The sequence below is a fragment of the Mycteria americana genome, chromosome 11 (assembly GCF_035582795.1).
Source record: "Mycteria americana isolate JAX WOST 10 ecotype Jacksonville Zoo and Gardens chromosome 11, USCA_MyAme_1.0, whole genome shotgun sequence".
Taxonomy (NCBI): domain Eukaryota; kingdom Metazoa; phylum Chordata; class Aves; order Ciconiiformes; family Ciconiidae; genus Mycteria; species Mycteria americana.
This window is the reverse complement of record NC_134375.1, coordinates 4,872,949-4,898,120: the sequence shown is the minus strand read 5'-3', so window position 1 is coordinate 4,898,120 and position 25,172 is coordinate 4,872,949. Positions and strand designations below refer to the sequence as shown.

The 25,172-nt window shown below is 37.4% G+C and overlaps 1 protein-coding gene across 1 annotated transcript in view; it reads left to right on the top strand.

Moving 5' to 3' along the window:
• ATP2B2 (ATPase plasma membrane Ca2+ transporting 2) overlaps positions 1 to 25,172 on the top strand; it is a 132,292-nt gene that overhangs the window by 60,906 nt on the left and 46,214 nt on the right. The window contains exons 10-12 of the mRNA XM_075514377.1: positions 17,048 to 17,289; positions 17,856 to 18,090; positions 24,572 to 24,751. Of these exons, the coding sequence (XP_075370492.1) occupies positions 17,048 to 17,289; positions 17,856 to 18,090; positions 24,572 to 24,751 (657 nt within the window). The remainder of the gene's footprint in view (positions 1 to 17,047; positions 17,290 to 17,855; positions 18,091 to 24,571; positions 24,752 to 25,172) is intronic.

Here is a 25,172-nt window from a genome sequence, read left to right as displayed (position 1 = left end):
TGATGATAACATTAAATGACAACCCGAGTAAACGGCCTGGCCTAAATTCTGTTTTATTCCTTCTGTAGTTCCCTACGGTTAACGTTAAGCTGCAAATACAACTGGCAGCCCCAGTCGTTGACTTGAAATCTGTGAAAAGATCAGCCCTTTACAGGCCCAGCCGGGTTGTCAGTCCGGCTGGCTGGCCTGTAGGAAAGCAGGTCAGCTTTGGGCAAGAAGGACGAGAACTCCAGAAAGCAGAACGTCGCAATGAGGGCACATTGAGGGGGAAAAAAAGTAAAACTGGAATGTAAGGAAGAAAGATCGCTTTCTTTCCGCCAGGCAATGCTCAAAAATAAATTCCACGTTTAGGTAACGTGTCAAGATTTCAGTAACTTGTGCTTTAAGGTTGAGAAGGATGGGGAGGAGGAGGAGTGCTATTTAATAGCCATTTTATGTAAGGATAGATCTGTGGAAGGTTTTATCCTTACATAATAATCCTGGAAATCAGTAAACAGTGAGAAACGTATCTGGGATGAATTTTTGTAACTTAGCCCATGTAACGGCACTGGACTGGCTTGTTGTCAGTGTCATCTGCCTTTGGATGAGGGGGGCAAGAGGAAGGAGCAACAGGCTTGAATCGTCTTCCTGCCCGGTCACTGGGGCATACATTCGGGATGGCCAAATCCTCTTCTTCTACTGTACTTAAAGCCATCCAGAAAACGTCACAGAAAAATGTACGGAGAGGAGAATCCTCAGCTGGCAGATCGATGAATTCAAATATACCAGTCTTTTCACTGTCTGAAAACGAACAAGTGGATTTGTATGAACTCACGAAGCTCTGCTCCGGGTTTTACCGTTTGTGTTCTGCAGTCTTAGGGGTACAATAAGTTACTAAATATACGGTAGGAGAAACACAGAGGAAAATCTGCTTTGCCAAAAATCAATGTATGATTTTCAGGGTGGCATCTTCAACTCCGTAGGGTTGGATTTAGGTCAGTCAGGCACTCTTATGAGTCAAGTAACTTGAGGATAGTACTGTACGTCTTCTATTGGCTGCTTTCAGCATGTTAGTTTGGTAATGGAAATTTGTGAAAATTGTATATGCTCTTGTTTTTGAAGTGCTCAGATGATGGCGTTAAAATATTGTCTGTAGCATTTCTGAGTCTTCAGCTAAATGGTGCATTTGATCCATGTAAAATTAAAAAATTATTTGATTTGATTGAAACTTGATTGAACCGATTTCTAAAAATCTATATATTTTGTAAGAGTTTTTACTTCATAGGCAAATTTATTACCATTATAGGTAAATTTATATCTTTACCTCAATTTCCGTATTTTGTTCCCAGAGTGTTATATAACTGTATAATGTAGATATACATTATAGATGGGACCAGACAATGCAGGCCAAAGTATCTTTCTATATATAAGCAAGACAATCATCACCAAACAAATTCCCAACAATATTTTCTTTAAAACTTGTTCATAAAGTCCTTGGTAAGCCTTTTCTCAGAATAAGCTAGGCAGGAAAAAACCAACCTATAGCGTGCATATTATTTACTGTGTAAATAATAATAATTAGGGATAATAGATCATGTAGTTAATTGTCTCTGCTTCTAGGAATGGTAATTAGCAGAGAGCAATGATCTTCACACATCACTTGCCATTGAAGTTTTATATAATAAGAGGTACAAATACAGCTTTTCTCACTAAATGAGCTACGGAGTTAATAATTGAAATAACTGTTTAGAAAAGACTACTTGAATGTGTAAAGCATAGGACATGTTGTTATGCCAGTCGCGCGCTTTCTGCCGTCGGGATACAGGGGCTTTGTCTTGCTAGCAAAAAGCTTTTTTTTGATAAAGTCTTCGTTTTTGAGAGTTGTGTGTGAGGGCTAGAATGGAATCAGCTGCCCAGAAAGCTTCTCGGCAGTTGTCTGCGGGATGGATTTCCCTAAGCAAAGAGGGATTAGGAGCAGAGATCGGAGCAGGGCCATCCTGTAAATCTGCCATTGCCATTGTTATACTCTCTGGAATGTTGCATATTTTCATTAGTGGCCGGGTTGTCAGAGGCAAGGCAGGTTTCCCCACAATATGGCAGAAATGTTATAGGTAGAGAAGGTGAGATAAACGTGCTCAGATAGAGCTACTTCTTTCACTGAAGTTCTCGTTATACAGTAACCTGTAATTGCAAATGAACTTGGCAATAGAAGGACTGCAGCTCCTAGCAACTCTTTTCCTTAGTTCCTGGTCTCCTCTTCTGTCAAAGAATGGGGTGATGGTCCTGCCTCAGCACCACATGAACGTGGGAAGAGAAGATGAATAACTAAAATAATCCTGCACTGTAGAATGTAACATGACAAATTATTCCCATACTAGCTAAAAGTTTATGATCAAGTTAAATTATATTTCTTTATTTTCTTTCTTCATGTGACAGAAAACAAGGGAGTAATAACCTCCTTCATACTGGCCTTCTTTTGCCTTCACAGTTTGGTAATTGCAGATTGCATTTATTCCTGTTGGAATAAAGAATCACTGCAAGATTATAAGCAGGACTGACAGTCACTTGGAAGCTTTTTGTTACCATAATATCATTTACCACATTACCCTTTTTTTTTTTTCCTGCTTGCTTGTATAAAAATGAGTAAATTAGATTTTTAACTTGCTATGATGCAACAACTGTTTTTCCTATTATCTTGCATAGGATTTTCTTCTGTTATTTATCCTACTTTCATGTTTTTATTTTCCACTCATCTTGTAATGGCATAAGGTGATTCACTCATAGGGATAACTGCCAACTGTTTCCAAATATGCCTGTTGATGAATGCAGGCTTTGAAAGTCAACGTTTCCTGCAAGGTATTCCAAAGTGTTTTCATCTAGATATCTAAGTATTGCTTATTGTTGTCTGATCATTTTTAGAACCAGTTTTGGGGGGTTTTTTTAATAAAATGTGTTGGCACAATGCATGATTTGAATACGTACTTCTTTTCATGCCTATGATAGCCTACTGAGATAAAGGCATCACACTTTGGGGCTGATTGATATGCTGGTTAGAATTTAGTGTTAACACTTTGTAGGGGATATTATCAGGGAGCATGTTTTCCTGATGGGAGCTTTTGTTTTTACATGAGTGGGTGTAAAGCACTTACTTCAGGCACATCTGTTTTAATGTAGGTTTTCTTTGTGTTCTCCATCATCAGGAACAGGAAGATAATAATTTCAAATGCGGTAATTTAATACCAATTTTATAGAAAATGGTAGTGGTTTTATAATCAAAGAAAGATACACAAACAGGCTTATTAGAAAACAATGCGGTGGGTGAATCACCTTATAATGAAATATGACAATTTTCTTTCAGATATATGTTATGTGAATATATAATATATATTGTATAGTTTTAGTAAGTTTTCTTTTTACTCTCAGAACTCCAATGTGGTTTGTTCCTCTGGGGAAAAAAAAAAGAACCAACCCAAAAAACCCTCAACTGGTGCGATGCCTGAAACACAAGAGATCAGCAATAAAGTATCTGACAGAAAACATCTTGCTAATTTCAGAGCAATAAATGTGCAGGACTTACTTTACAGACTTGAAAAAGACTTCAAATTGACTTGGCATTGCTATTCTTTGTGAATGAAATTGTACTTAAGATTTATTCTATTTCTGTTAATGTAAGCAAAATATTATTTTTCTTTTCTTTTGAGTCACAGCTAGTCCTAGAAAGTTGGTATTAAATATACAGTAAGTAAAAAACTACGCTTCAAATTCTAGTTCCTGCTTTCTTCTGCAGGTAGAGCCCACTAGTGACTTTTCTTTCAAGTTTCCAGTTTTCTCTTCTTTATGTGAAGCTCTTGGCTCCTCTGCATTCCAGTCAGTCATATTTTTGTGTTATTTACAAGTGAGTGTGGGAAGGTGTCCAAAAATGATGGCCTTTCTGCTTTTAGAGATGGTGCCAGATAAGCCGGAAACATCTCTAGAACGGATGGGATTCTGAAGAATTGTTACCACAGATTCGGAGCAAACTGCAAGGGGCGCTGACTTCTCAAAGGCATATGACTTTGACGGATCTGATTTCTCAGGGGCATATGACTTTGAGGGACAGAAGGCAGAAGGCATCCGTTACATAAAATCCTTTTCCAGCTGGAGTCTAGCAGAGGAAACGGAAGGTTTTCAAAGGAAAGGTTGCTAGAGTATTTTAACATAATCAAAACTATACTGTTCTTTAGCATCATTGAAGAAATGACAGACCTTGCATGGAAAAATTAAGCTTCTAGAAGGAAGCTTTAAAAGTTTCGGGCAACTTTCATAAGTACTATTAGAAAGCTGTCTCGTGTAAGTGCAAACACACACAGCAAAACAGTATGGCTGGCCACTGGCAAGTCTTTATGGAGACGTTGGCACATCTCATCCTTCTGAAATTACGAATGGGTGTTGGGCAGTAAATGTAGCTCATCGTTCATCATACTGAATGAAAGTCTTGAGCATGTTAGAACGTGGCACTGCGTATTTGTTACGCCGTTGTTAGTTTTCTGTGGTTTCTACTTATTCAAGTGAGCAGAGAATTAAGTTACCTTACTCTTGCCTTCACTGCAAAGGAGAAGGGTTGACAGTGCTCAACGCTGGTGTGCTAGAGGCTATTTGGAAGAGGGGAGAGACAAGTTTTTCTGGGAGAATTTTCCTATAAAGGAGGACAGGGTGTTCAACCTCTCCATCATTCCTGTCCCATTTCCTTCTGAATGAATAATCAGATAAAAATTGGCTGCAGTCTCACAGTCTGCTATTCTGCCCAGCAAAGGCATCGTTCTTAGTATCCTGACAAGGAGAGGGACTGGCCAGAGGACCGAATTTATAATGCATCTCAAACATTACCCCACCAATCATGCAAAAAAAATCCCTCGGAGAAAATATCAGATAAGCATTGCTCTAACATATTATCTACACTTCAGCTCATGCTTTTGCCTCCCAAAAAACCAACCCCTAACCAACCAAAACCAATTTTAAAAGAATTTCAGCTGATACATGCTAGTATAGATTTAAAGAGGAGTATGTTTCATATGGTAAGTGAAAGAGCTGCTGTTAGTGGTTTTAGACTCATTTAGAAAGGGATGCTTGAAGAACCCTTTTCCTTACTCTGGAAATGAGTACTATTAACAGAGGAGATCTATAATTATGAGGGGCTATAATCAGTAGCTTAAGTCAAGTGAAAAAACCTTCCTTTTACGTTTCATGTGGCTAGATTTGCTTTGCACTTACTAAATTTAGCTCCTTAAACTATACAAATTGTTTGTAATCGTGCTGCAACCAGAAAGGCAGTGAGTATTAAAAGTGATTTTTGCTTTGGTTTGGTCTTTCTGGAAATTTCATTTTCCTATCTGAGATATATTTAGTAGAAAAGCAGAAAATCCAAAGTATTGATAAGTTTTGTGCAAATGAAGACTGTCTGCACAGGTCAGCTACCTGTAAATACTGTTTCTTTTGTTGAAATTCAGGATTTTGATGTGCGTATGTATTTTCTGTTCTTTAATGGGATGATAAAATTCTTGCGCAGTATGATCATTATCACAGTATACATTTTTCAGATAGTGGCACTGTTTTTTTTGGGTTTTGGGTTTTTTTGTCCAATTATTAGTCTAAAATGATGATTTAATGTCTACAGTGCACTACAAAATTTGCAGTTCTAATTAGTAAAAAGAGTAGAGAGGGTTATGCAAATTAAATGAGTTGGTATCTTCAGATAACATGGAATAGATGGTGTGCGTTTCACAACTTTGTGGCTGAAAGTCATGTACAATGGCTAGTAGAAAGCGTGCATGAGAAGCACTTCAGACTACTAGTGGAGGTGTTTTTAAAAAATGTGATTAATTTTGATTGAGACTTAACTAGTTAATTAAAAGTGAGGAAGATTATGTAACTGGAATTTTGATGATGACGTGTTCAGAAACATTGAATAAGGTTTTCATAGGCAACCTCGGTGAGAAAAAGTCTTGAAATGCTAGGGAGCAAACTGTTGATAGATTACTATAGCACGTATTAGAGTGACTCAAAGGACATTTGCCAAATGTACAATTGCTTGTTAGATCACTGCTATAACTAAAGAAAATGTATCTCTTTTCTCAAATCTAAAAGATGAGGTTTCAGCCCTAAAACGGATGCATTAATGCTTTTAATGCTGGCAAAAACATGTAAATCCCTAGTATTGGTTCTAATTTGGAAATATACTTTTTAAACTGCAGATGTTGCCTTGAAATTGAATTTTCACTACCCGATCAGCTCAGCATTATGCAGTTTGTCTCCTGTCTCTGTTTTCTGTGTCTGCAACACTCATGAAGCCAGTCTAATATTGGCATGCAGTAAAACCTCAGTTTAATAGATCTAAAACAAGGTAGCAGATGTTTGGGTTGTCATTATGGAGGTACCAATTACAATTCTGCAATTAAGGGGAATTTCTCTTTTGCACTTAAAGAAAAATGTTCAGCTCATTTGTCTTTCATGAAAATATAGCCAGCTTTTACCACATATACGGAACAAATTATTAGAAAGTTATAAAATCTGTTAATCTGTCCTTAATTTTAATCAATTTGGTTTAGAAATGGCACATTTGTCACTCTGGTCTGTGTTCTAACGATATCGATAATGGGGGAGAAACACGCTCTTGCTTCTTTCTTTATAGCTAGCTTTAACTGAAACCTTGTACTTAGACTATATTTAAAGTAATTGGTTGTTAATTAAAGTAAGTTAATAACAATTGCTGCGTCTAATTATTTTGATTATATAGGTTACTTGTCAACAGTTCTTGTTGCACTTAAACAAAGCTGGAATGGCACTAGTATAAATCTAACAATTGCCAGTTCCCTGTGAATGGGACTGTACAAAAGGAACAAGAGTGGAGATTTTTAGTGTCCACATTTGGAAATGGAATACATAATTTTCAAAATTTGAGAGCCAAATTGCCATTAAATGGCATTTTATAATGGAACATATGAATGGTCTTGTTCAATAACAATAGGAAAGCCCCACATACAGACAAATAACATCTTATAGTATAATAAATATACCAAGACTCTTCTGGGGAAAATGTGGAGAAAAATCTGTGTCTGTAAAATTCAGTTTAATCTAATCTGGAAACACTAAGGCTGGAGTATTCTAATCACAAGTATGATTAATCAGTAGTGTCATAACAAGGCAGGGTTCATTCTTTGCACTGTAATGTGATGTATCAATGTACCTCTGTTTAAATTCAGCCATGAATTGTTGTCATTTGGAATTGAGAGACTTCTAGAAATTATTTTTGTTTTTTTTAATTAAAAGACATCAAACCTTCTATTTTAATTATTTTAATGTTGAAATGTAGACTATTTATTACAAAAGGAAAAGTTCAAATTAGAGAACCAAAATGGACTGGGAGATGAAAAGGAATAACTCATGTGGCACATCTTTTGATTACGGAGTCGCTAATGAACTGCAATGTATAAATATAGTATACATGTCAATGTTTGGTTCCTTAGAATACCATATTGTTCAGTTACATGTGCAGGACTTTATGAAAAGGTATTATTAATTTTAAAAAGTTATCAGTTAATGTTTTCATCATTCAAAATCAGAAATCCTTGCTCTGGGCCCAATTAAATTAATTATGTAGCTAAATGTAGTTCAATTTAGCTTTGTTAACTACCTCAAATATTGCTTCTACTATAGGTATCCCACTTTTTCTCTGGTTGTGAAGCTGAAGGAAATAGCAATTTTTGTTCTAATTAGTTCTAACAAGTTCTTTATATCTAGCAGTAATATTCTCATGTAAGTAGTGCAAATTGCTCGTGTCAGCATTTTGCATGTCTGAAAATTTATGCACAGACAATATAAATGTTTTGTCTGTGTTTTTAACTTGCATCCTCTGTTCTTGAGAGTGAATTGTAAAACCGATGAAGTATGGACTAGAAAAGTGGACAGCGAGGGAGACTGAAACCTGGCTGAACGGCTGCTCTCCGGGGGTTGGGACAACAAAGCCCAGCTGGAAGCCGATCACTAATGGTGTGTCCCAGTGATCAATAAGGGGGCCAATACTGTTTCACGTCATTAATGATCTGGATGGTGGGGCTGAGTGCCTGACGTGCAAGTTGAAGGTTGCGAAAACTGGGACTGTTCAGCGTGGAGAAGAGAAGGCTCGGGGGGACCTTATCAATGTGTGTAAATACCTGATGGGAGGGAGTAAAGGCGATGGAGCCAGACTCTTCTCAGTGGTGCCCCGTGAAAGGCCAAAAGGCAGTGAGAGCAAACTGAAACACAGGAAATTCCATTTAAACATAAGAAAACACATTTTACTGTGAGGGTGGTCAAGCATGGGCACAGGTTACCTAGAGAGGTTGTGGAGTCTCCCTCCCTGGAGGTATTCAGAACCCACCTGACACAGCCCTGAGCAACCTGCTGTAGTTGGACCTGCTTCGGCAGGGGCACTGGGCTTAGGTGGCCTTCCAAAAGGAGGAGGCTGGTGCCTGCCAGCCTCAACTAGTCGGTAATTCTCTGAAAAACGAATACAGGATTGACATATCCATCTTTTACCCTTAACTAGTGAGACGAAGAAACAATTTTCATGTTTGCAGTAGTATATTTTGGCCTTATCCTTCTATTATTCAAATGAATCAAAGGTAAATTTGTCCTTCAAACTAAAAGGGTAATTTAATTATTTGCTATTAAAAGTAAGGGCAAAGTATAAGCTCACTTTGAATGTAAAAATAGGTAACAGAGTCAATGAGAGAGGGAGTAGAGACTGTCACACCAGCGTTTCAGTCTGTTCTTCATGCATGATTTCATCTTCTTTCATAATCACTCTTGGGGGAATTTATGGATAGTATCATTTTTTTCCTTGTTCCTGTTACGTGAGCTGAAACAAGCATGAGTCGACGTTCACTAAGCCACATCACTGCTGCTCTCTTAACTTTGCCATGTTGATAGGAAATGTCACACTGATACATTACATAATTACAGCTGGCCCCTTTTTATATGATTATTGCCTTGCTATTATTTGAGACAACAAGAGATGTTGAAATACGCTGGGTTTATATCATGTTATATCTGAATAAACTTGTATCCATCTCAAGTGCTAGCAATGAGAATTACATGGTACCACAGCATTGCATTAATAAATAGATTGTTGCGTCATTTTCAGGTCTGTCTTCAGATAATAGAACAAAATATTAAATAAGTAGCCTCCTAAAAATTAAATAATGACCCTGCATCAGAGCTCATCTGATGCAGGAAGCCTGGATTTGAATATCCTCCAACTGTTGTGGTAGATCTAATTATGCTAGTTGTACCTAAATAATTCCATCGTTCTGGCTACTGCACAAATACTTTCTTACACCCTATACAGTAATGAGTCAAAAATTGCTGTTACCAATTTCCTAGGCAGTTGGAGCAGATCTGATAGTTAAAAGATTGTTAAATAACAAGATAGGGGCCTGTGCTGGGGAGCAGCAGTGCCAAATGACCCTGCTGTCACTCATCTGAGGAGCCTGCTTCGTGTCAGCCAAAGGGTGCAGCACGTGTCTGATCAGTGATGGAGAAGTCTGTTCTGCTTCTTCAGTTCTTCAGAAGAACTGCTTCTCCATGGCTACACATTTCTTGCTGAGGCAGCATCACTGAGCTCAGCAGGATGTCTTGGTCAATCCCTAACCAGGAGAGATATGGAGGTTATCTTACAGCTTTAACAGTTTGAACTGCCAGCAAGTTGGGGTCCTGACGTAGGCTTGACATGCAATATAAGTGTACTTTGAGACTACAATTTTACTGTAGCATAGAGCTCTAAATGATGTGAGACAGCTACCTGCATTCAACATGTGGTAATTAAGGGGCTGTACGGTAGCTGGTTCAGTGGCAAGGCAGCCTCACTAGCCACTAGTATTAGGCCATAACTTACAAATGTATAACTTTACTATTAAACAATGTTGTTGTTTAAATTTCTGATTTTAGTCTTCAGATTTTATATCTCTTGTGAGTGCTGAAACATGTTTCAAGTGCCTTCATTTTACATTGTCTAGATCTGGGATGCGTATCAGGCTGGCTAACAAATCAGTGCCTGTCAGTCAGGATTTGGAATGAGTTGCCTTGATTTTGATAGGCTTATGATGGCGGCTGCTGGTGCCTAGAGTAAATAGTGAGAACTTGAGGTGAGTTCACATTTCCCCAGGAAATGGAGCTGCCGTGGTGTCGTGGTTTAACCCCAGCCGGCAGCTCAGCCCCACCCAGCCGCTCGCTCACCCCCCCCATGGGATGGGGGAGAGAATCGGAAGAGTAAAAGTGAGAAAACTCGGGGGCTGAGATAAAGACAAGTTTAACAGGGAAAGCAAAAGCCATGCACGGAGGCAAAGCAAAACAAGGAATTCCTTCACTCCTTGCCACGGGCAGGCAGGTGTTCAGCCATCCCCAGGAAAGCAGGGCTCCATCACGCCTAACGGTGACTTGGGAAGACAAACTCCATCACTCCAAACCTCCCCCCCTTCCTCCTTCTTCCCCAGCTCTATATGCTGACCATGACGCCATACGGTGTGGGATGTCCCTTTGGGCAGTTGAGGTCAGCTGTCCCAGCCGTGTCCCCTCCCAGCTCCTTGTGCCCCCCAGCCCACTCGCTGGTGGGGTGGGGTGGGAGGCAGCAAAGGCCTTGACCCTGTGTAAGCCCTGCTCAGCAGGAACTGAAACACCCCTGTGTCATCAACATTAGTCTCATCCTCAATCCAAAACACAGCACTATACCAGCTACTAGAAAGAAAACTAACTCTGTCCCAGGTGAAACCAGCACATGTGGGTATTAGGGTTTTGTGGATAGTGGGAAGCAAAAGGATTTACCTCTTGTATCCCCTTTTCCAGTCTTTTCAGAATAGAAATATGAGACACACATCAAATCAGGGCAGCTAGGGTGAAATTTCAGATAGGTATTTATTTATGTGATTCCTTTATTATTTCCCTCTCTACATACCCCTTTGTTTTCGTCCTATTCTATGCTAGGGAATACTGCTGACGTGCTTGATTACCAGTATGCATCTGTGTAAAACCTTTTTTTTTCTCTTAATCCTGTTCCTTCCACTGATTTTGGATTCAAACCTTCCATGTCCTCCTGCCTGTGCTGGAGATGTTTAAGTGTCCATATCATGTAGGCAGTGTTTAAAGAAAAAGGGAGAGACTTGGTCATAAAGGGAGAATTTACTAAAAGCACTTTCCCTTCTCCCGTTACCTTCTGTTTGATTCTTCCTGTCTGATTCTTTCTCCTACAAAACATGCTGTTGATAATCCCCAAGCCCGAAATATATGCCACCATTGGAGGTCAATATCGTCTTTTTTCCCACACGTCTCCTCTGTCAGAAACCCTTCGCAATTAAATTTCTTGTTTAAGCCTACAATTTTTTTATTTTAGATGAGCTGTATTAGCTTTCCTCAAAACATATTGCATGCCACCCTACAATATTTTTCTGGCTTCTGTAAAGCACTGTGTAACACCATTATGTACCGAGTGAAATACGAATCCTATTATGTTTAGAAAATATGGCCAGTCTTTGTTACCGGAGTATGTACACCATCTATTAAAGGGTTCCCAAACATTTTTTGTCTGGTTTAGAGCCAAATTCCAAATGTATGTACCATAGTGTAATCATGGGACCCAAAAACTGATGCATTATGGAGCAAACTGATCAAAGTCGGGAATTTAGAAGCTCACCATCCTTAAGGGCCACAGACCTCTAGTTCTTGGCAATTGAAATGCTTTGCTTGAGCTTGAAATGAAGTAAAGGAAGAGATCGGTATCAGTTTAGTGTATAAAAATTTGTAATCCTCTGAAGGTAAAAAGGAGATAAATTTTACTTTCTGATGAACAGGCATAATATAAGTGAATGGGAATACCTATGTTAGTCTGCTCCATGGTGTGCATAAGAATAAAAAAACCCCATGAAACCTTTACACTTTTAAATGTTGGGCTTTAAATCCGGTGCGTGAGATTAGAACGGTATGTAAGGTTAATGCAGTCTGTTTCTTCTGATGCCAAAATGATTACACAACCAGCTCCAAGTTGTTAACTGTTCTTTTTTCAATCCCCTATGCTGACCCCAATTCAAACTGACTTTTGACTTTAATTTAACTGAATTTCAACAGCATTGTACAGTGATGATTCCGAGTTGTAAAATAGCATGTATATTATCAGAAAGCATGTTGCTTTCTGTGCTCTGTATAAAACAGAGGTAACATTAATCATTAACGTGAAAAACTACTTAAAATTCTAAACAGTCTGAGGACAAATTGTGCTCTGCCTCATCAGTCAAGTCCATAATATCATTCTAGATGTGTCCCCAAGGTTAGCAAAGATCAGAATCTGCACAAGATATAAAGAGTAATTTTTATTCCTAAATAAAGACCTCAGGAAAGTAAATTCATAACATTTTAACAGGATAGAGCTGATGCCAGGCATTTGTAGTGAAATTTATCTTTAGGATGCTGTTTTGTTTTTCTTTGTTTTAATCTACAAAAAGGATTTTTATGAATTCTAATAAAATGTTTGGAGTTCTTATGCAGGGATGTGCATCCCTATGTAGTTATGCAGAGGTGATACAGCTAGAAAACAATAAATACTCTTCAAACAAATAGTAAAGAACAAAAGAGAAGATAAAGCAAATTAGTTTCTGGTGTTTGGCAACCAGAATCCAGATTACAGGTGGGGTGAAGCATCTGTGGAAATGGCCATACTATGAAAGACAGAAAAAGCAGTGCTGCTGTTGAGCTTCTGTAGTTAACAGGATCCCAGAGAAATCAGAAATGAGAACTAGAACAGCTGATGTCTAGCATTACTGCTTTCTTATTTTCAACACATCTTTTGAAACCATTTCCCATTTTGTAATTGAAAACTGCATTCAGTCAAGCAAAGTTTTAGATTCTTAATCCTTGGCTAAAAAGAACTTGCTCCTTTCCTTCTTAAGCTTTTCTCTAAGATAAAGAGTCGTTCTAAATCTGTCTTGGTTTAGCTTGAAGTCTGTTGAATAAACCTGTATCTACAAAAAGCTGATACATTTGATTATAAATTTAGTATGTTTTAATCTTGCTTTAGATGTCTTCCATTAAACCATTGACTCGAGTTATGTAATGGGGGAATATCTCTGAATTTGATAGTACTATAGTTTTTTAGTAGTTCTCCTTTTTATGGTATTAGGAATTAAAAAAAAAATCACATTATTTGAACAGCATTCATCCTTTTTGGTTATTTTAAATTTTACATATATAATGCTTAAATATGCAGAGAAAATTCCTGCATATCCTGGTCTGTTTTCTCTTTTTTGAGTAAATACAGTGGCAATTTTTCACAATTTAATTTCAAAAATGTATTTTCCTCTGTTTGCCTATTGTGAATGGAGTTGAAGTGGAACATTCAATATGGATATAATATTCTAGCAAAGTTCATTTTTTATCTTAATAAAATTGGTATATTTACAATCATCATTATTCTAAAGGAGTAGTTCAATCTGTAGAACACAGGAGAACAACATAAACCAAATGAAGACCGCACATAATATATGACATCCTAACATTTTAATTTGGAAAGACTACTTGGATCTTCCTGCCACGTCCTCTCTTTTCACGTCAAAAGGGGCAATGAGAAAAGTGAGGCATAGTAAGTGTTAGGGTAAAAATGGAAGCACTCTAATTGCCTAATCTCATTTTAAAAGTTGAAGCACCTCGTTAAGTTATGCCCACAGTTTTCTCTTTCTTCCTTCTTAACCCATTTTATTAGTCAGTTATTTTCCAGTGAAATAATTCTGAAAGTTCCTTTTGTAATCCAAATTCAGTATTGGGTCAATACTAGCTTTTGGGTTGGTATTTTTAAGCCTTAATAATACAGCTGTACTTTGACCTAGAAACCTATTTTGATTTGATAGTTGTAACAACTATTTTTTTAACATCTGTCTGCAGTTTGTTTTACATGCAAGTATTTACTTCCAACTGAAATATTATTACATAGGTATTATAAAGATTTGGAAGAAACATTTGAAAACATTTTACAAGGATCAGTGGAAAGTAGTTATTGGAGGAAGATATTGGATCAGTCTCTTCCTAGTAGAAGACAGTACAGTATGTAGCTGTCTTGTGACGAGCAAAAGATCTTTCGCTGAGCTCTTGAGAAACAGTGCATTCAAAAAGACTAAGTTCCTATTTGCAGGTCGCAGTCCAAAGGCTTTCTCCCATGTGTTGTCGAAGGGTTTTCATTCTCTGAGGAGTCAATGGAGTTGTTCCTAGTTAATTATTCAAAAGTAACCCCTCTGGGCTGTCCTTTTAATTGTTTTCCAGGTGCCATAAACTGCAAATTTCAGCAAGAAATAAATTTAGATACAGCACAGTAGGAAGTTTTAAAAGCCAGCAGCTTCTGCAAAGGATTGTCAAGAACAATCTGCGAGGAGACGAGTTTTGGCATATAGATTTTGAGCTGAAGCAGTACAGGAAAGGAAGTGCTACTTGCCAGCTCTCACCACCATATGCTTTATGATAATGTAATGTACAAAGAATATGGAGACAGCAGCTGCTCTAGAGGGAGGTGGCCACTTGTTTAGATTTTGAAACCTTTCTGAAATGTCTGTTCATTTTCTTTTCACTGGTATTTTTTCCCCTTGCTTACGTATTTGCATCCAAAGGATATTCACGAAAAGAAATCTATTTTTAGACCACAGTAAGAAGAGGAGAGTGTGATCTACTTTTTGCTGAAATAAAAATAATTTTAGAAGGACTCTAACATTTAGTTTTATATATGGTGAAATGGGGGTAGATTTTTATTTTCTCAACATCCATTCACATCAGGTCATGATGAAATTGTATGTATAGATCAACTATTGTCTAGGATTGTATGTCTTTGATGGAAAGAAATTTGTCTTTCATTGGTTTCCAGTGTGTGTTTGCTAGTGGCTTGATCACGTTCACATTTAAGTCAGTGCTGAGATTCACCGACTCCAGTGGCAGAGAGAACCCAAGCACTAATGAGGATTTAGATCTAAAATGGAAAGAGTTTGATATGATGTGCACAGAGAAATCAGCCTTTCCTAGCATCGCTACCCAGGCAGTGAAGTTGATTACTCTGTTGCTTTGAGAAACCTGAAGTTCTTAGCATGTGTGAGGAATTGTGTGCCTGCAATGCCATGAAAATGAACCTCATTTATTTAAACAAAACTGTATTTTAAAAGGTTTTTTTTTGATTCCTAACTGAGATTTTCATATCCACTGAATGTAACAATCCTTCTAGATATGCATAACTACAAGCTCTTGGGTTTTAAATTAGGGTTTCTTAAGTGAATTTGAGAATCCAGAGGGAAGTTACATCACAGTATAATGAGACTATAGCAGGGCAAGTTGTTATAGCATATAATAAAATTAATATATCATATTAGCATTTTTGCTGAGTGTCAATATTTTACATTGACCCTGGAGTAATGCTAAAATGTCATAGCAACACAAATATGACCATTTAACTCAGTAAAAATGATGGTTCATATAGAAGAAAGATGTTACAATTCTTTTTGGAAGGATAGATCTCTTTGAGACAGAGATTTTTAGATTATTATGTATTGCTCACCATAGATGCCTCTCTATGAAAAAGAAATTACATTAATCTGTCTGTAAGCAGGTATATATTTTCCTGGTGACAGAAGGATGATTCTTATGGAAAATCGGTGTTTATTTGCTTACTTCAGTTCTAGACCAGTCTATTATTATCTGACCTTCATTTTTTAAACCAGCTGCAATTAGGGGGTCTCTGGAATACTTACGTACTTGTTAATGCTTACTTAAAGGTCCCCTTTTCCCTTTTTGTGGCTGTACTTGTTGCAAGAATTCAAATCTAAGTAGGATTACTGATTTGCAACTTTAATCATTCCCTACCTTACCCCTCGTCCCACTGAGGGGCAATGTAGGGAATTCCATCTACTTAGGAATCCCATTTCTGAAGTAGACTGGATTTTAAAGTCTATAGTGAAATTAAACATGGATTCTGAATATAGTCCTGCAGTCCTAATTCTGCAAAATGTGAGGCAAAAGTTCAAGTCGCGTTGAAAATGATGACTTACAGTTGTGTCTTGAGTCAAATCAAAACCTGCTTTCAATGCAAATTAAAGTTGTGAAAGGACTTTCCCTTCTTTTGGTTCCCATAAGTATAGTTTAGCCCTAGCTCAAGCAACACTTTTCTAATTCTACTGAGTACAAGAAAATTTAAGTTATCAACAGTCTATAGTTCACACATGTGTCACTTCAAGTCAATCTGGAGTCTTGACAACACAGGAACTTTTTGTTTGGGGTGTATTACACCTCCAGGAAAGTCTGTAAATGAAAGGTATGTTTGTTTGTTCATCTTTTGAATGGGAAGGTAAAGCCTTCCTTGTCCCTAGGAGGACTGAGAACTGTCCCAAGTTGCAAAATGTTTAGCCTACTCCATTTTTCCTAACGTATAAAGCTGTTATTATCTGAAGCAGCAGACTAAAGTATGGTAATTCTAGAAACAGGCACTTTTAGATGTAGAGCTATTATTTTATAGATTGTTGGATATACCTTTTTCACTGAGATTTACTGTTACGATTTGAGGCAGATTCATTTTTACATGAAAAATACCTGGTGGAAAAAAAAGGACAGATCTTTCTTTAACTCACCATTATAACCCTGAAAGTCAGCAAAACAATATAATTCTAAGCAAGTGAGAAAAGGAAATACTCTGTGACAAATGAGAATTAATTGGTTTTGAGCCTAAAGAAAGTGACTTCATTTTTAATGTATTGCCCAACCATCACAAGGTATTCAACTGCCAATGGCTAATTTAAAAGAAAAGAAATGCAAGAGACAAAATGTAGCTATTTGTCTGGAGAAATTTTCCTCATTGTGAGAATAGCTGCTTCAAGTCTCTTAAAACTCTGTGGATTTTTTGCTAGCTTTTAAAAATCGGAAGACGCATGATTGCACAGTTAGAGTTTCAGATCTTAAACTGTACACTGTGTTATTAATTGTTCAGAAGGCATTGTATACTGCTTATCATTCGAGAAATTCATATCTCATTTTTTCTTCTCTTCAGCCACCAGAAAAAGAGGGTGGCCTGCCTCGCCAGGTAGGCAATAAGACGGAGTGTGGCCTCCTGGGATTTGTCCTGGATTTGAAGCAGGATTATGAGCCTGTTCGGAACCTCATCCCTGAGGAGAAACTCTATAAAGTTTACACGTTCAACTCTGTCAGAAAGTCAATGAGTACTGTCATTAAAATGCCAGATGGTAGTTTCCGAATGTACAGCAAAGGAGCTTCTGAAATTGTTCTGAAGAAGTAAGTTCAATGGATTAGTTGCTGTGTTTTTCCAAAATGCAAATCATTCTGACACTAACAAGACATACGTGGGAATTTCGGTATTTGGAGTTTGCTACTTAGAGTAGAAATATGACATGCTTCAGTAGTATAAGCTGTTATTGTTCTTTTCTAAAATCTTTTTTTTTCAAGTGCTCACTCTTGCAAAACTGTTTGCCTTATTTTTCTTATCAATGGCTAGCCAAAGAATTGGGTCTATATTTGGTAGTTTACGAATGGATTCTTTACATTCAACCCATTTGGAAAATAAGGATTTTTCAATTTCATTGTAAGGTGTCAGCTCATTAATTACATGGGTATTGAGGAAAAAATGGATGAAGGGCTCTTCGTGTCTCTGTAATAAGTTACAAATTCTCTGATATTTCAGTAGTTTAATGTAGAAATTTACACTAGAAATTTAAAACTTGCCATCAAAAAAGGAAAGTGTTGAATGAAACGAGCTGATACAAGGAAATACTTTGCAGCAGTCATGCAAATACACAATCAACTTTTTTTTTTTTTTTTTTTTTTTTTCATAAATAAAAAAGATGTTCCAGGATCCTTAATGCAGCTGGTGAACCTCGTATCTTCAGACCACGTGACCGAGATGAAATGGTGAAGAAAGTGATTGAACCTATGGCCTGTGACGGACTGAGAACTATCTGTGTTGCCTTCCGAGACTTCAACAGCAGCCCGGAGCCCGACTGGGACAATGAAAATGACATATTGTCTGACCTGACTTGCATTTGTGTTGTTGGCATTGAAGACCCAGTAAGGCCAGAGGTATATCAAACTCTTATGTTATAAAGCATTTCTCAGAGAACCGAACATAAATTGAACTACAGATTTCTTGCAGTTTTTATCTTTTTTTTTAATTAGCTCTGTCTAAGAAGATGGAAGTGAGCTTTAGAAATAGACTTTGTCAAATAATTACCTTGATAAAAATCAACTATTAATCAACCGATATTTAAATAAAGCAAAATAGGGCTTTTTGAACTGCAGGATTGAGATGACTTAACCCTCTCTCAAGGAGTAGTATATAGGAGGACCGATCAGCAGAAGTTTTATTATGCTACCAGAATTAAAGAATTTTCCTTGAAGTAATGTGGTGACACGCAACTCTGAAAGTAGAGAAGACATGTAGTGATTGTAATTGCCATGATTATAACTGCAAAGTGCTCGCTTTCCACAGCAATTGCACGCAGTCTTGGAGCTTTGTGTTTTACTGTATGAGTTGCCACTTTGCTAATTGTCTTAAGGTTGTAACTGGTGGCTACAGAGAAAACTGGTTTTAATGTATTTGGACAAGGAACAGCTTTGCCATGGAAAGGCATGGATTTCATGGATTCTATACGTAAATGGCTTGTAAAAATATGACTAAAATTTCAACTCAACTAAGCTGAGAAAATCAGTATTGGGTGTGCACACTGGAAGCATGTGCCTGCTACTACACTTGTAAAGTATATTACTGCAGTAATACAAAGGGCGGATTAAGAGGCAGAAACCTTGTTTCTGGCCTGTGTATATGGTGCTTGCTAATTAATCTTGACGGTGGAGAATTAGTTCCATTTTACAGTTTAGAAACAGTGACAGAAGGTAGATCCCAAAGTTGAAAGCGCTGAGCATAAAATGCAGGCATTTTGGATATTTCTTTGGTGCTTTCCTCGCTGGCTCAACCGTGAGTGTGTGGCGGCGGCTGCCGTGCCTGCACAGCTGGAGCCGCGGGGTGCGCTGTGAGCGCGCCTGCCCCAGCACCTCCGGCAAACGGGGCGGCCAGTAATGCTCTCCTGCTCTGCTCCAAGAAATCCACTCTTCGATTCTGCTGTTATTTCAGCAGATGATTAATGACTGTGGTTTGCCTTGGAGGAAGGTCATTGAAAGAGAACTCAAATTTCTCTTACACAACAAGAGTGGGTTCTGATGCTGCAAAAAGTAAGTGGTTTGGTACCAATCTTTGCCTTTGTAATTCTTCTGTCTCATTTTACATTTCAGCTGGATCTTTTTGTAATCACGTCTAAATCTTTGTATTTCATCCACTGAGAATTGGTGGCAATGCTAGACATGTTAGGAAATTTGTTTTTTTTTTTTTTTCCTAAAACATCAAACATATACATTAATCTGATTTATTTCCGCAAGTCCTTTATAAAGTAGGCTTTTACATACTTCTGACTGCTGTAACTTTGGAAACTAGCATGATATAATTACAACTACAGGTACCAAGTAAATCTTTCTTAGGTGAAAACTACATGATAAACTCCTTATCTCAGCAATCAGCAGATAAACAGCATTCACTTTTTCTGTCATCAGACGGTCTCTTGCTGCTAATCCATCTCTCCCTACCCCTGACACTGCAGTCTTTAAAAATATTTTAAAACATTTGTAAAACGTTCTGTCTGCAATGATCCCTTAATGCTCTAGCTCACCTATATAGAAACTCAGAAAGTTTTTAACTGTCAGTGACCACTGGAACTGTAAGTCTGTCCTCTTTCCCTCCCAAACTGATTCATGATACATGTTGTTAGAAAATAGCCCTAAGTCAGGTTATGTGTGGTACGACAGACTGAGGGAACGGGTAGCAGTGGGATTTGCAGTTATTATTGAAAATAGCTGCAAACTATCCTTTCATGTGGTTATTATGAGTGTTTTAGAAGAGAACTGCTCTCATCTCGTAGCGAATAATTTCTTAGGAGCTTGAGGTAAAAATGAATAGTGTTGCTAAAAATAAAGAGGTCAAGTCTGACTTCTGTGTAAAGGATCAAAGAAGATGAAGGCAGGAAAACATTTTATTTCTAGATAATTATTTGAATAATGTACTGAATTTCTTGTAGTTTAGCACCAGAATATGCAGTAACACTTCTTACTTCATTGCAAGACACACAATAAAATGTTGATAATGTCAGAATTTTACCCAATGTTTGATTTATCTACAGTTGGTTTTTGGGACTTTGGTTTTTGGGGTTTTTTTCCTCCTTGTCCCTTTTGACTGTTTTAAAGTGGTAAAAACATCATGAGAACATTTAAAACAATGTTGAAATTACTACTACTCCACACATTGGTAAAAAGCAGTAGCAGTACCTTAGGGAAAAGGAATGAACCAAAAAACCCCAAGTGAAAACAAAACCATAAATTTCAGAAAAACTGTCTAGGTATGAAATATCTGACTTAGTGGGAATATTGTAATACACATATATTACAAGGGTGAAATCACCATTGTAGATGCAAGGAGTAAGATGATGAGTTGTTATAAGGGACCTTACTATTTTGCCAAAATTAAGCCAATTTATTAAATAGAGTCACCACTGGAGTTTATGAATTTTCAAAGTGCTTTCTGTAGGGAAAAAAGAACATAAAAATTAGAAATATTACTACAACTGCTGTTTTATTAATATTCTTGGTATTCTTGGATATCAGAATTTACTCGGACGGAAATGATAGATTAGGTAATTCCAGTGAAACAATCCAATGTCATCATCCTGGCAGCCTTTGGTTTCCCTTAAATTACATTCCCATTTTTCCTGGGGAAGGCTCAGTTTTTTCCTTTTCCCGAAGACGAATGTTGGAGTTCACACATGGAAAATGGTAGCCTCCTTGTTTCCACAGAGCTCCTGTGGCACATTGCTCATCGGCATCCTTGGAGTGTTTAAATATGTGAATACCTGCAGTGTCAGTGGTGTCACGCTAGTATGATTTCAGAGCTAGGAGTGCTGCGTCTGTTCTGATGATATTGCTGGGAGCTTTCTTGCACTTGCGTTTCCTTCCGTACATTAAAAGAAGCTATTTGGATGAATTATTCAACAATTATATCCAGCAACTGACCAGCTTTATCTGGAGTGTAACTACTGGACACCCATGACTTTTGCGTAATTCCTAGGTTAATTCAGACACTAGCTTATTCATTACCAGCAACTGTTTTTATCACTGAACTACCTGCTTGATATTTATCTTTGTGTGGGCGGGGGGCTTTTTCTTTCTTTGATAAATATACAAGAAGGGAACAAATAGAATGATGTCTTGTTCCTATAGAGATTTCTCTGTTGATTTTGACAGTCTTTCTGGATTGATTTTAATGAGTCTGTACTGGCTTATACTGATTTGCCAATGTACGCCTACAATCTGTTATTTCTGGGAGATGAACATAAATCACTTCCAAATGTCACCTATTTATTTGTCACCTGATGTCGGTAGATATTTCTGCATTGGATAATTTATGCATGCATGCATGCATGGATTAGAAGGTTTTCTTTGCAGAGGGAAAATAAACGAGAAAATTTTAAAATGTGTACTTAAGCTCTGTAAAACTGATGGAAAATATCTGCTTCCACTGCCCACTCAGTCTGCCAACACTCTTTCTTCCTTACAGCAATAAAAAAATATGAACAATATTTTAACTGTAATTACTGTACACAGTATTAAGTCAGATGCCACCCACCAGCTGTCCAAAAAATGAGAGAAGAGGAAAATAGAATTATTTCTCTAGTTATATGTGAGTTTGAGATGTATTTGAAACTAGGTTGTCCTCCCATGACCTTGTTTAATAGGACTGGCACTTTATGAGAACAGACCTTTTTTCCTGTTTGCACTGCAATTTGTTTTTCTCCATCACAGTTCATACACTGTGCTGGTTTTACAGATAGGCATCTAAATCTCTCATATCCTATGCGTGAGGGTCACCACAGTTAAAGTGGATACTAAGGGCATTCCAGACTGGCAAATGGGTTATAGTCAGGATTATTAATGTGGCAACTGGGTAAATCAAGAGTCATTTGCTTAAGTAATAGATTTAATCTGATTGTATGTCCCCCATAGAAGTCTATTTCATATCGTTAAAAGGCTTCGGGTCCAAATAACGTTTCCAGGATACAACTTGTGGGAAGAATATTCTCGGTTAGTAGAGATGAGGAAATGGGAAGAAAAACCTCTGTCCCTTAATTTTTCTTGGTTCTGCAATCTGTATAGACAGCGAGTCATTCTGCAAACAGCACATGCTGTGGATGCAGTCTGAGGGTGGAGTGATTTTCTTCGTAGTCATGGGAAAAGTACTAGCCTGATCCTCAGTTAGGTGTTAGTTTATGAGGCATTTTGCAAAATAGAAGCTTCACAACTGCCTTTATTAAAGATGCAGAAACACGGTGTGAAATTGTATTCACTGATTAGAATAATCATTATCTACAATATGGTTTAAGGATGCATAATTTCAGTCTGACGTGCAGTCCGAGATAGATAGCCTTTCTGGCCCCAGGAAATCATTAGAAGCCCAGCATTTGCCACACTGGATCAGAGCAGTGGGTGTCAAGTAAAAAGGCAGTGTCCTCCCCTCTGCAGTGTCACATACTTGCGGCTAGAGAGGAAATTAAAATATCTAGAAATGCACAAAATTAACAGTGTAATGTTGTAGATGGTGTCTCCGTTTCTTAATATTTTCTGTACTAATGGATGAGATTAATCCACTGTAATTGGCATTGAGTTCTACAGTACACTTACATCTATGACAGAGGTTATGATCAGCAAGCTGCGCTGAACTGGCAGTAGACTATAGCAAGGCTTTGCTATTGTAGCCAGTAATATCCATTTTGATACCCTTTCTTAAATAGTATTTTTTTAATTTTGTTTTGGTTTTAATTTTTGATAATTATTTTAAAATTAAAATTATTTTCCTAATTATATCCTTTGCTCATTAGTTTCTGTAGGAATTCAACAGCTCTATAGACGCGATTGCTGACAGAATTCATCGCCGTCAGACAATCCCGTTACTTTACATAAGGATGCCATCTGAGGAAGCTCAGCTGATAATATAGCAGCAATTTGCAGTCAGTGGTCAAGTATATGTATTTGAGGAAATTATTCAAATATGGTTTATGTATGCATTACATAGATTGAGAGTGTTAGGCAACATTGCAGAGCAAGCATCTAGGGCCAGGGCTTTGGAGCTATTTTAACTTGTGGGATAACCTTCCAATTGCCTGTAGGTTTACTTAGGATCACTGCCTAACGTTCAGATGCCTATCTAAGTCATGCTCATCTTTCGGGAATCTTTTTCCCCTCTGACTGTCACTTCTCTACTTCAAGCACCTCTCCACTGCCCCACACGTAAGAACCAGTGCAACCTATAATTGCTTTATATCTGTCCTTTGCCATCTTCTGTAGTAAGGCAGTTCAGTTTCTTGTAGCGCTGTGAAGGGTTTCTGTCTTCATGAGGAGTCCTGGGATGCCCCTAGTCTCTTCTAGGTAAAAATGAAATTTAGAGAAGTGGTGGTGTGCTGAAGGTGTCTGTCTAGGCTGTTCTTGAACGTGTTAAACACACTTCTCGAAGAAATAATGCTTTCATAATAATTGAGAAGTGTGATAAGACTGCATTCATTGGTTACAGTGATATTTATTAATAATAAATAAATTATCATAAATTATTCTATAGTTTAAGGGAACAGAATTTTTTCTAATCTAAAATTGAGCTATGGATAAGTAGCCTTTCTATAGGCACTGACTTCATGTACCCAAGTAGCTGTATTAAAAGAGCTTTATTTAATTATTAGGAATCAATTTCCTAGCTCTTGCACATTTTAATTACAAAAATCTTTTTTTTTTAAAAAAACCTAAGCTGTATATGATGCCAAGTCAGTATATAGCTTCTCCATTAATCTCATGGACACGGTTACACACTGAATTCTCTCTCACTGGTATGTATATTGTGCAGCAGGAAAAGTTAGTCTCATGCAGAAAGGAGCATAACTAAAATCATGCTTCATTTTTACAGTTTTGAAACATGTAAATAATTAATGAAATTTTAAACTCATCTATTTAGGAATTCTACCTGTTGATATGCATGAATTAGTGTAATAGTGCTAAATTACAATAACTTTTTAGATAATCTTATTGAAAGGAAAGTTTGGATCAGAAGTTAGATATTTTTCTGTACAAAATACATGTATTCTCAGTTCATATTTACACATATGTTGAGTATGTTAGGTTCAGCATGCTGTACCTTGATGCTAAAGGTCAAAAAAGCTGCAGAGCACTCCTTTTTATTAAAGTCAGGAGAAGCTTTAGGCAACTGATCTAAAAAACGGTTTCTTGATAGAAGATTTGTCTTGCCTGTGGTGTGATCTCAATTCTGTAACAGTCAGGTAGCTATAATATGCCATAACATGTATGATTTCTGGTTTTGCTTCATGAATTTTTTAGCCTCAAAATATTCTGATTGGAAACACCTGGCATACATTTTATCTCTTATCTAGGAATTTTCTTTCCTGTTATATTGCTTTTGTAGGTCCCAGAAGCCATAAGAAAGTGCCAGCGAGCTGGAATTACAGTCCGCATGGTCACTGGAGACAACATCAACACAGCACGTGCCATTGCCATAAAATGTGGAATCATTCATCCGGGAGAAGACTTTCTCTGCCTTGAAGGGAAGGAGTTTAACAGAAGGATCCGAAATGAGAAGGGAGAGGTAATCCATGGGCTAAATCCATACATATTATGAATATGTTATTAAAAAATAGCAAGAACACTGAAATGTTTCTCCTGCACTGATGTGTACCTCATATCAGTGAAGACAACTTGGAGAGATTGCTACTTCTTTCTACTGCTAGCCTTTTGCAATTCAAAATACCATTGAAAATGCCGTCTTTACTTTTCATGAGGCAGAGCCACTATCAGTTTAGTGCTAGCCTAATTCAGCAGTTTTTAGAACCATAGCACTAGTCTACAAGAAATCAAACCCAAGCACGTTAAAAGCAGGTTTGTTAGCAAAGAGAAGGGACTCGAGCAGTTCGCAGGTCTGTCTCATAAAAATGCAATCTGTACTGAGAACCAGCTTCTCTCATTTCTTTATTTTATACCACTTTATCTAATGTACTGCTACATCCACT